We start from the raw sequence: 12,384 nt of genomic DNA on the forward strand, positions 1-12,384 counted from the left end.
TGTTAAAAACTAAAAGCGATTTCTGTTTCCTCCCTGGATCTGTTTGGTAATTCTGACCCACGATGTTTCTGAAAGCAGTTCTATCAGCATTCTGGGAGCTGATTGGTCCTTACAGCATCATTAGCTGCAATACTTGCTGTTGAATCTCAATATAATACTAGTATTAATATGTTGCACAACTACAGTCATATAATTCATGCAACAGCTAAAAAACTGTTTTAATAACACTAACCCAAATCAATATCGGAATCGAATCGATTGGATCGAGTCAAATCTTGATAATCGATTCTGAATCTTAAGAATCGGAATCGATTCTTGACATTTGAATGGATCCCCAGCCCTGGGTGACGCTTCTGTTATTTTGGAGTCTGAACGGCAGGTTCTATGGAGGCCAGCGGGTTTGAAGGTTTTGTGAATTTGAAATAGTTCAGGTGGTGAAACGTTGCTTCGTGGTTGGGATCGTGATTAGATTACGGTAAAACACAGACGAGGGACTAGAGTTCAACATTCGACCCCTCAGCTGCGTTGGTTGGCGCTCGCTTTGGCATGAGGTCAACGGCATGAAGACGCCATTATTCAGATATGTGAGCGGCTCCGCCTGGATTCAGGCTCCACGCTCTGAAGCTGAGGGAAGGGGAGGAAACACATGTTTAGGTTTACATGGGCATAGAAAGACATAGTCTATTGCTGAGTTGTTTAGGCTGAGTTGTTAGGCTGGTTTCTTTCTCTACCTGCACTTGTTTTCAGATTAGATAAAGATCCTCTTGTTCAACAAGTGCAGGATTTAAGGGAAATAACTGACTAAAACATGAACATTTGACAGTATAATGTTGTCCATGACTGAACTGATACGGTAACATGGAGCCTGTTTCTGTCTCCAGCGATAAACCACCGAGATTAGACGAGGTTTCATTTCATTTCATTTCATTTATTCTTTATTTCATTCATTTAAAGAAAAACAAAACAGTTCAATATAATTACAACAAATTTTTCGTTGAATGAAGCAGAAAGAAGACTAAGCTTATTTTATCTGTGTCACGATTAGTTAAACTGGCGGACCCAAAAACAGAACACAACAAAGTCAAAGTCCAAGGGTGTTTATTAAAAAAAGGCAGGAAAAAAGCAATCCGGAGGGCAGCGGGATTCTAGTGTGCCGATGAGCAGGCTGAGGCTGAGTGGCAGGTAGGCAGGCGGGCAGGCAAGGCAAACGGCTGGCGGAGATTCTCTGAGGATGAGAAGGACAGGAATCAAAAATCACGAGAAGCATAAAATCTGCACTCACTAACTAAAGTTTCCAAAAATGCAAAACTAGGGAATATACTGGACAGGTAGACTAGAAGCGTTACCACACACTAGGGTTGTGAAACGATCTGGCATCGGCGCCGCAGGATCTCCAAACATTTGTAGACTGGGGATGATTAGCTGACGCCATGCAGGTGAGGAGACGAGGGAACTGGAACCAGGTGTGCCAAGCTGAGAGCTGGAGCCAAGCCTATATGCCCACAGAACACACACAAACAAATAGACAAGACACAGACACTGACAGACTGTGACAGGGCCCCCCCCTCAAAGGACGCCTCCAGGCGGCCCACCAGGCTTGCCCGGGTGACTGCGGTGGAACGCAGAGACGAGGGGAGGGTCCAGGATGAAGCGCCGAGGCACCCAGCACCGCTCTTCAGGGCCGTACCCCTCCCAGTCCACCAAGTACTGCAAGCCCCTCCCACGACGCCGCACATCCAGCAGCCGCCGGACCGTATAGGCAGGGTGGTCATCAATGACGCGGGGGGGCGGGGGGGGAACATCAGGCGGAGCCAGGGGACTGGATGACACAGGCTTCAACTGGGAGACATGGAAGGTGGGATGGACCCTCCAGCGAGGAGGCAACCTCAGCTTGACCACTGAAGGATTGATGATGGAAATGATTTCATATGGACCAACATACCGGGGCGAAAGCTTCTTGGAGTCCACCTTCAGGGGGAGGTCTTTGGAGGAAAGCCACACCCGCTGGCCTGGTTGGTACACAGGGGCTCTGGACCGGCGCCGGTCAGCGTATCGCCGATTTCGCTCCACAGAGCCGAGGATTGCCGAACGAGCATCTTTCCACACCTTGCGGCAGCGCCGCATATGAGCCTGGACGTCTCATATGTCTCATATTAACGTCGTAGGGAACGGAGATGTTGTCCTCCTCCGCTGGGAACAAAGGCGGTTGGTAACCCAGGGACCCCTCGAATGGCGACATTCCCGTGGCCGCACAGGACAGGGAGTTGTGGGCATACTCAACCCAGGCCAAGTGGGTGCTCCAGGAGGAAGGGTTCTTGGAGGCAACACAACGGAGCGCAGCTTCCAGGTCCTGGTTGGCTCGTTCCGTTTGTCCATTAGACTGGGGATGATAACCAGATGTTAAACTGACAGAAGCTCCAAGGGCTTGACAGAAAGCTTTCCAGACCTGTGACACGAACTGCGGTCCTCGGTCCGAAACCAAGTCAGCCGGGATGCCGTGGAGACGGAACACGTGTTGCACCAGGAGGTCAGCTGTTTCCAATGCCGTAGGTAACTTGGGAAGAGCCACGAAATGTGCAGACTTAGAGAACCTGTCCACTATGGTAAGGATAACAGATTTTCCCTGGGACGGAGGGAGCCCGGTTACAAAGTCCAGAGCAATATGGGACCAAGGTCGACTGGGCACAGGCAGTGGACGAAGTAAGCCAGCAGGAGGTTGGTTGGAGGACTTTCCTCGGGCACACACCGAACAGGCAGACACAAAGGCACGAGTGTCGGCCTCCATAGCAGGCCACCAAAAATGGCGCTTTAGTAGGGACAGGGTACGGCCAACCCCTGGGTGGCAGGCAAACCGGGATGTGTGTGCCCAGGACAGGACTTGGGAGCGGACAGGGTCAGGCACAAAAAGGCAATCATCAGGGCCATTACCCGGGTCAGGGTGGTCTCGCTGGGCTCCTCGAACCAATGACTCAATGTCCCAAGTCACTGCAGCCACAATACAGGATGGGGGTATAATGGGCTCCGGACTGGGGCGGTCCTCAGAGGTGAATTGACGGGACAAGGCATCCGGCTTGACGTTGCGGGAGCCTGGGCGGTAGGTCAGCGTGAAGCGAAACCGGCCAAAGAACAGAGCCCACCGGGCCTGACGAGAGTTAAGGCGTTTCGCAGACTGGATATAGGTCAGGTTCTTATGGTCTGTCCAAATGATGAAAGGGTGTTCAGCTCCCTCAAGCCAGTGCCTCCATTCTTCTAGCGCAAGTTTAACAGCAAGTAGCTCCCGATTTCCCACGTCGTAATTGCGTTCGGCGGGCTCGAGACGACAGGAAAAGAACGCACATGGGTGGAGCTTCTGGTCTTTGGCAGATCTTTGAGAAAGGACGGCCCCCACCCCTGACTCAGAGGCATCAACCTCGACGATAAACTGGCGTGAGGGGTCAGGGTGGATGAGGACAGGAGCTGTGGTAAACCGTGTTTTTAGGTCTTTGAAGGCTGCCTCAGCCTCGGTGGTCCAGGTGAAAGGGTTGGCCGGGGAGGTGAGCCTGGTGAGGGGTTCGGCTACACGACTATAGTCCCTGATGAAACGTCTATAGAAATTTGCGAACCCAAGGAAACTCTGGAGACGCTTGACCGAGGTTGGTTGAGGCCAGTCAACGACTGCACGCACCTTTTCAGGGTCTGCCTTCACCTGGCCACTCTCCACGATGAATCCCAGGAATCTAGTAGATGGAACATGGAATTCACATTTCTCCGCCTTTATGTAGAGCTTGTTCTCTAGAAGACGCTGGAGCACCTCTCGGACATGACCCACGTGTTCCTTTAGGTTCCGGGAGAAAATCAGGATGTCGTCCAAGTACACAACGACTGTTCGGTTAAGCAGGTCACGGAGAACGTCGTTGACCAAGGCTTGAAACATAGCTGGGGCATTAGTTAAGCCAAAAGGCATGACAAGGTACTCGAAGTGGCCGAGTGGTGTTTTAAATGCCGTCTTCCATTCGTCTCCAGCTCGGACTCTAATTAAGTGGTAAGCATTTCGGAGATCCAATTTGGAGAAAATGGTGGCACCTTGTAGGGGCTCGAAGGCAGAGGCAAGTAGAGGTAAAGGGTATTTGTTTTGGACGGTGATGTTATTGAGACCTCTGTAGTCAATACAGGGACGTAAAGAGCCATATTTCTTGCTCACAAAGAAGAAGCCTGCGCCCACTGGGGAGGATGAGGGTCGAATGATGCCGGCAGCCAATGAGTCATGGATATACTTCTCCATAGCCTCCCTCTCTGGACGAGACAGGTTGTATAACCGGCTGGATGGCAGGGGAGCTCCAGAAAGAAGGTTGATAGCACAGTCATAGGGGCGGTGCGGAGGGAGAGACAAGGCACGTTGCTTACTGAAGGCTTCACTTAAGTCATGGTATACTGGAGGTACATTGGAAAGGTCTGGTGGCTTGGAGATAATAGGGGAAATGGTACCCTCATTAGGAGAGCGAGCGGACCGCAGACAGGTGGAATGGCAGTGGGGACTCCAGCTCACGACTTTACCCGCGGCCCAGTCAATAAGAGGATTGTGCAAAACCAGCCAGGGCTGACCAAGGACTATGGGAGCGTGTGGGGACGAGATTATGTGGAACTGGATCTGTTCGTGATGATTGCCTGACACCAGGAGGTGCACAGGTTCGGATCGGTGAGTAACTTGAGCGAGGAGGCGACCAGTCAGAGCATTGGCCCTCAGAGGTGAAGGAAGCGGCTCGATGGTTAAGCCCATTTGAGAGGCAACACCCGCATTCCAGGAAGTTTTCATCTGCACCAGAATCCACCAGAGCAAACAGGGACAAGGATTGAGATTGCCAACGAAGAGTAGCTGAGAACTGCATTCTGCACAAGGGTTTGGGGGAAGAGACAGCCTGGCTCACCAGAACCCCCACTGTAACTGGGGAGCCTAATCTTTTGGCCGCACGGGACAGGTAGCAAGGAAATGGCCAGGATTGCCACAGTAAAGGCACACCCCTGCGCGCCTCCGGCGAGTGTGCTCTTCTGGTGTAAGGCGGGCTCGGCCCACCTGCATGGGCTCCGCATCAGGAGGACTAGGGGTCAAGGCTTGGGACACGGGAGGTCTGACCTCAGCTGGTGGGTCTCTGCTACTGGGAAAAAACCTAGGAAGAATAGGCTCGGCTTGCCACTGGGACATTTGGTCAGAGATGTTGATGGCCGTTGTAATGGCATCATCTAGAGAGAGCTGCCCATGTCTAAGCGCAATTTCCCTCCCAATGGCACGGCTGAGCCCATTTTGAAAAGCTGTGAGTAGGGCTTGGTCGTTCCACCCCGACTCCACAGCAAGGGACCGGAATTCAGATGCAAACTCTCTTACTGAGCGCCTGCCCTGGCGAAGTCTCAGAAGCTGTTGAGCTGCCTGCTGTCCTCGTATGGGGTGGTCATAGACTCGCTTGAGTTCAGTGACAAGGGCAGAAAAGGATTGGACTGCAGGAGAACGCTGCTCACAGAGGGCATTGAAATAACTGAGAGGAGGACCCTCCAGCAGATTAGCAGTATAGGCTATCTTAGCTTCCTCACGACCATAGCGAGACGGTTGAGCTTCAAAGCTCAGCTGAACTTGGGTTAAAAAGTCCCGACAAGTGTTAGGATTGCCAGAGTACTTAGCTGGTGGGGGGATGTGCGGCTCTGCATGAGGAACAGCAGCAGCAGCTGGAGCAGCAGGTCCAGGTGGAGGTGCCTCAGGAGGTGGAGCTTGAGCCTGCGAAGCAATGGTGAGAGCAGTAAGCTGGTTGGAGATCACAGTCATCTGATCAACAAGTCTTTGAAGCAGTGAATCATGGTTGCCTAAAAGCTGTCCCTGATTAGCAACGGCCTCCTTCACCCTACCAAGTTCCGCTGGGTCCATATTAGGCCAGATCGTTCTGTCACGATTAGTTAAACTGGCGGACCCAAAAGCAGAACACAACAAAGTCAAAGTCCAAGGGTGTTTATTAAAAAAAGGCAGGAAAAAAGCAATCCGGAGGGCAGCGGGATTCTAGTGTGCCGATGAGCAGGCTGAGGCTGAGTGGCAGGTAGGCAGGCGGGCAGGCAAGGCAAACGGCTGGCGGAGATTCTCTGAGGATGAGAAGGACAGGAATCAAAAATCACGAGAAGCATAAAATCTGCACTCACTAACTAAAGTTTCCAAAAATGCAAAACTAGGGAATATACTGGACAGGTAGACTAGAAGCGTTACCACACACTAGGGTTGTGAAACGATCTGGCATCGGCGCCGCAGGATCTCCAAACATTTGTAGACTGGGGATGATTAGCTGACGCCATGCAGGTGAGGAGACGAGGGAACTGGAACCAGGTGTGCCAAGCTGAGAGCTGGAGCCAAGCCTATATGCCCACAGAACACACACAAACAAATAGACAAGACACAGACACTGACAGACTGTGACAATCTGTCCCTTTTTCCTAAGAAATCAAATTTCAATTAATGTAATAATAAAAAACAAATTACAAATTACGCAATTAAAAAAAAAACACTTTCACAAAATAGCTGTCGTCAAACACAGATAGTCGTATTCTTTTTTGATTAAAAGAAAAAAAATATGACGATGGTGCTAAAAAGAGAGGAAAAAAAAGAAAACCCACCTAACTTAACAATTATCATGATATTTCTTCATCAAACTGGCTTTTATTATTCTTTTAAATGAAATGTTTGATTTGCATTCTTTGCTTTCTGTATCCAGATTGTTCCATAAACTGATACCTTTTACAGAATCACAACGTTCCATTAATTTTGTCCTGAATTTTGTTTTTTTTAAGATCTCTGTTCCTGTTAAGTTATACTTATTTTCTCTTTTTTTCAAAATGTTTCTGTATATTGATTGGCAAAATGTTCTTATGAGTTTTCCACATGATTTGCAGAATTCTGTGGTCCACTAATTCAAGACATTTCAACAGTTTTAACTGAAGGAATAATGGATTTGAAGGATGACTATATTGTTTTCCACTAATTATTCTTAATTAGTAGAAACAATTATTCTTATGGCTTCTTACGGTTCCAGCAGGCGTGTGGGCAGTTTACTTCACCTACACAACCTGTACGTGCACGTTTGTGTAGGGATTAAGTGTGTCTGTCTGTCTCCTTTCCACAAAGGCGTCTGTTCTGCAGGACATCTCCACGTCAGGAGAGGAGGGCTGTCTGATGAAGGAGGCCAGAAAATGGGCTGCCAGGGCTGCCAAAGACTACAAGATTGTTGCTCATGGGGAGAGGGTGAGACTCCTGGACTTCTACTCAGTCTCAGGCCCCGTTTACAGGGAGCAAAAACTGTGGTGTTTTCATGCGTTTTGGCCGTTCGTTTACACGAAAACGAAGCTCAAAGTCACCAAAAACGATCAGTTCTGAAAACTCTGGGCAAAGTGGAGATTTTCAAAAACTCCGTCTTAACGTTTGCTTGTAAACAGAGAGAAACAGACATTTAGGCTTCAGAACGTCACATTATGCAACAGAAACGTTTCCAGCGTCATGTGTGCGACCTGTGTTTAATAATAATAATAATTAAAGCTGCAAGCAGCGATGAACGGGCCCTCGCACCCTTGTGTACGTTCAGGCGTGTTGCAGTGGAAGCTTGTATGACTTGCTTGTAGATTCTTCAGGGCCTGGACAAATTCCACGCCACAGCCAAGTTCCACAGCCCAAGCCTAGGTCCCAAGGACGGCCTCCCGAACTGTCTCGCCGGTCAGCCCGACCGGAACTTTGACCATGTGTTGGCCTGAATTGTAAAAGACATAATCCACTCGCTCCTTTCTCTTTTGCCCATTTATAAATACTTAAGGCTAGAAATTAAAATCTGGATGAAGCAAATGAAAATACCCAGTTGTTCCACCCAGACAGGTGTAGTCTATTCAAGTGTGTGAAGGATGAACAAGGTCTTGATTTCTCACGCCGTTGTTGCTGACCTCTGTCAGGTTCTGCAGATGTTGGCGAGCCGCCTGAAGCTCTTGTGCGGGGAGACGGGACTCAGTGTGGAGCAGAAGATAGCAGAAGTTCAGGAGAGCGTCAGGAAAGCCAAGGTAGGTGCTTCTTAGGGGGATGTTTCTTTACGGGTCGAGAAGAATCCAGCATCCGGCAGGAAGTGATCCAGAAGCTGTGTCCTGCCGGTCACGTCTCTGTCGTCCATGTTCTCTGTGGCACCGGGACGGAAACGGTCAAGCTGAGACAGTTTACAGCAGTCTGTCCTGATCAGACAGCATCTCTTTGGTTATTTAAATGCAGAGCTTATGTTTGGAACATCCAAGCAGTTATGCCTCCAGATGCTGTTGGAGGACTGACTGCTACGTTGTGAGTGTATGTTTCCCTGACGGAGAGGCCTGATGTTTCAGCTCAGCGGGGTGAAGGCCGAGGCTCGCCTGGCGCTGCTGGCAGAGAGCGTGGCAGGAGTGGAACGCTGGCGCCGCAGCGCCATGGACCAGGCAGAGGAGGAGCTGGAGAGGGAGAGGAGGCTCAGCGAGCAGCGGAGGTCAACAGGGGACTTTTCAGTATGCACACACACACACACACACACACACACACACACACACACACACACACACACACACACACACACACACACACACACAAGCACGCACAGACACACGCACAGGCATAGGCACGCAGCTTTTCCTGAATCAGGTCTGATTCAGGTCTGATTCAGGTCTGATTCAAGAGATCAGGGGCCTCATTTATAGAAGAGTGCGTAGAATTCATACTAAAAGTGCACGTGCGCTCAAAAGCCGAAAATGGCGTGCACACAAAAAAATCCTGATTTATAAATCCGTGTGCACGCACACTCGCACGCAATGTTCTCTTTATAAATCACAGTCCAGCTGGAAGGTTGCTCAGGTGAATTAGCCTCATATCCCGCCCTCTACACGCCCACTTTATACCATAAATGGTCAATGCAAAGTAGTTAATGACTGTATTTGCATATAAATGAGCCTGCTGAGCATGCGCAGCGGCTTCCTGCAGCCTGTTTCTGCTGCGTCAGAATGAATGAGACGTGTCGAGCCACCGTGCCACTAAATTTCACGGAGACTGAGATCTAGATGTTGTGGATGAGGTGGAGGCAGAAAAACCACATTATTTGGTGGTCACAGTAGTAGCATCACTAACAAAAATAAAGCGAGTGAGTGGCAGTACGTCGTTGCTGCTGTAAACGCCACAGACAGATCTGTGGCAGAAATAAAAAAGAAGTGGTGTGATTTGAAGGTGGAAGCCAAGAGGTACGGAGCCCCTAAAGGGACATAGATTTTTTTAATATATATAATGAGTTTTACGCGTGCGCGTAAAACTCATTATATATATTTAAAAAATCAGAGTCCCTTTAGGGGCTCCATAGAGTGGCCCAGCACTCATTTGTTCTTTCCTCAGTCACTCTACGGTTGAAGCGGTGGGTGACGAGGAGGTTCCTGGCGTGTCCTGCACCGCGGCTGCAGCAGCAGCCCCGGTACCAGTACCAGTACCAGCTGCAGCAGCAGCAGCAGCAGTACCAGAGTCCTGACTGACGCTGAGCTTCAAACACAGAGGGACACGATCAGCGCTATTTTATTATAAGTCTGACATGTGATGACATTAAAAGTATGACATGAATCTGGCTTCATTTCCCCATATCTTCAAAATGTAAAGATACGCACATTTTCCCGTTAGGTTTTTTTTTTTAAATCCCAACCTTTGCGTAGAAGGTGGCTTGCGCATCTTTCAAGCCCTGTTTTGTGCGCACGCAAGCTTTATAAATGAGGCCCCTGGATTGTAATCCTGGTTAGAAATGCATGACTAGTTCATGTGCTGGATTGAGATGTAGCCGGTGGACAGTTCCACATGTCCCTGGTGTCTAATGTCGTGACCAGGATCTTCGTGTGCTTCTAGGAGGACGAGTTGGAGCTGACGGACTTTGAAGACTACGACGACGATGGCGGAGACATTTTTGTGGAGCCTGTTTCAGCCTCCGGAGTGTGTGTCTACCCTGCAGCCTGCAGAGTCACGCTCACCTATCAGGTCAAGAACTACACCAGGATTTGACACAATCAATGCAGCAAAACGTTCCCAGCAGTAGTCAGTGTTGAAAGTGTCAGCAATCAGGCTCTTGGAAAGAGACTCGCTGACTCATCCTTAGCCGCTTTTATACGGAAGAGTATTAGGGCCAGGCAGGAGAAAAATAAAAGTAATAATTTAGATGAGGAAGATTTTTTTTTAATTATGTGCTTTGAGAAAAAAGTCGAAATGTCGAGAATAATGTTGAAGTACCATTTCAAGAAAAAAGTCGAAATGTTTAGAAAAAAGGCGAAATTTCAACTTTATTCTTGAAATTGTATTTCAACATTAATCTCGACATTTCAATGTTTTTCTCAAAATTGTATTTCAACATTAATCTCGACATTTTGACTTTTTTCTCGAAGTGCACAATAAAAAAAAAAAATCTTCCCCTCTCAAATATTTTTTCTCCTGCATGGCCCTGATACTCTTCTGTACTAGTTTATCCCCAATGTGGGGAAATAAATGAAGCTTCAGGTCAGAACATGAACCATGAGGAAGAGGAGGATAACAATTCAAACTCAACGAGAGCTTAACAACACAAACGGAAATGTTTTACAGAGTACAGCTTGGGAAGTAATCAAACCTGGGTTAAAGATTTCTATGCTTCCTTTCTTCTGGTGCGATATGATTTGTATTTCATTGAACCATCATCCAAAGTAAGACAGATTTGCTCCGTGGGTAGGCTGGCCAATCAGACGAGCTGTCAGTCACAGAGGGGGAGGAGCTTCAAGTGTTGGAAGATGGAGATGTGGAGGACTGGCTCAAGGTAACACTGTCCACCCTTTTACCTTCAGCGGGGTTTATCTGCTGCAATGCAACTCTCAGACACAAAGGCCCAGTCCCAACCCCCCCCTAGTCCTACTTTTCAGCACTACCCCTACATTTTGCGCGTTCTCGTCTTTGCATGTAGGGCTAGTGGACATAACGAGGGCTAGGGGGTATGAATCTAGCCTTTCACAGCGAGGGATTTCAGATACTGACTCGCCGACCGAGGGTTAGATAAATTTTCCCAGAATGCTTTACGTCATCATTTGCAGACTGAATCAAACAAAAAAACATGTCGGACATTTCTTATTTTTTTGTGACTAAAATCAATATTTTGAGTTAGTTTCTGCATAAAAATGCGTTTTTATTACATTTCTAGCAAGAAATATATATTTTACTTTCATAATATTCACTCAGTGAATGTACGTTGTTGCGTTGTATCTTCAGATCTCGCCAGAATAAAGGCTGATTTATGGTTCCGCGTTACACCAACGCAGAGCCTACGGCGTAGGTTGCGCGGCGTACGCCGTAACCTACGCCGTAGGCTCTTCGTCGATCTAACGCGGAACCATAAATCAGCTCCCTAGATATCCCCCGAAAACATCAGATCAAATTTCTTAACAGGCGTTATTTGGATAAACTGAGCCCAGGTTGGGGATCTTAACGGTTACTTTTACGCCTGAAAAAATATTAAACTTAATAAAGTGGCATATTAACAGCGCTACAGCTGAAATTAAAACAGCTTTTAGCTCTGGGCTTCCTGATATGGTGTGACGTATGTGCAAACGTAACTACGCAGTCGCTTACGTACCCGAACGTAAACCACGCAGTGACGTAGCAAGTGGTGTCCCAATCCCTAGGGAACATTACAAGGACCCTACGGTTTGTGGCTTCATTTACAGGGCTAGTGGTAGAAAGTAGGGGGTGTATTGGGATTGGCCCAAACTCTTCATTGTTGTGTCACTGTGCAGGTTAGCAACTCCCAGGGCCAGGTGGGCTACGTCCCTGAGCGCTACGTGCACTTCCTGTGTTTCCCTGCAGAGGACCCGGCTCAGCTGGACCGGTTCAGCCCCGCCTCCCCGCCCGGGGGCCGAGAGGAAGCAGGGAGTAGAGGTGAGTTCTGGTCTCATCCTGAATATCGTCCCGGTCTGTCTGTCTGTGCAGAGGACGGGGCAGACGTTACGGTCGCTCTCCATCATTAGTCCACGACGTAGAAACGGAGTCGTTTGGCAAATGTGACTAATACAGTCCTGGCAAAGTCAATCAGGGCCGGCCCAAGCCTGCATGGGGCCCTAAGCAAAATGTGATTTTGGGGCCCTCTATTACTGCCAATAATACTGATTATTGATCTTTCACACACCCACTATAAACTTATGTCATTACAAATACACTTGTAAACTAGATGTAAGAACTTTTAGTTGTAGTTAGATTGTAATCCACAGTGATTAAGATCATGGAAACTACAACAGATTAACAAACTTGCAGAAAAATCTTTCATTAATATTGATCAAAGTCAGCAACGTCCCCTACTGGCCACACAGAGAAGCAACAGGTCAAAGGTCAGAGAGCTG

At 48.4% G+C, this 12,384-nt stretch overlaps 1 protein-coding gene across 1 annotated transcript in view; it reads left to right on the plus strand.

Moving 5' to 3' along the window:
* Positions 1-12,384, plus strand: part of LOC133447713 (F-BAR and double SH3 domains protein 1-like) — a 36,779-nt gene that overhangs the window by 19,415 nt on the left and 4,980 nt on the right. Inside the window, 6 exon segments of the mRNA XM_061726446.1 lie at positions 7,133-7,249; positions 7,945-8,049; positions 8,359-8,514; positions 9,881-10,009; positions 10,731-10,814; positions 11,785-11,936. Of these exon segments, the coding sequence (XP_061582430.1) occupies positions 7,133-7,249; positions 7,945-8,049; positions 8,359-8,514; positions 9,881-10,009; positions 10,731-10,814; positions 11,785-11,936 (743 nt within the window).

This window comes from Cololabis saira, chromosome 7 (genome assembly GCF_033807715.1).
Source record: "Cololabis saira isolate AMF1-May2022 chromosome 7, fColSai1.1, whole genome shotgun sequence".
In the NCBI taxonomy this organism is placed as follows: domain Eukaryota; kingdom Metazoa; phylum Chordata; class Actinopteri; order Beloniformes; family Belonidae; genus Cololabis; species Cololabis saira.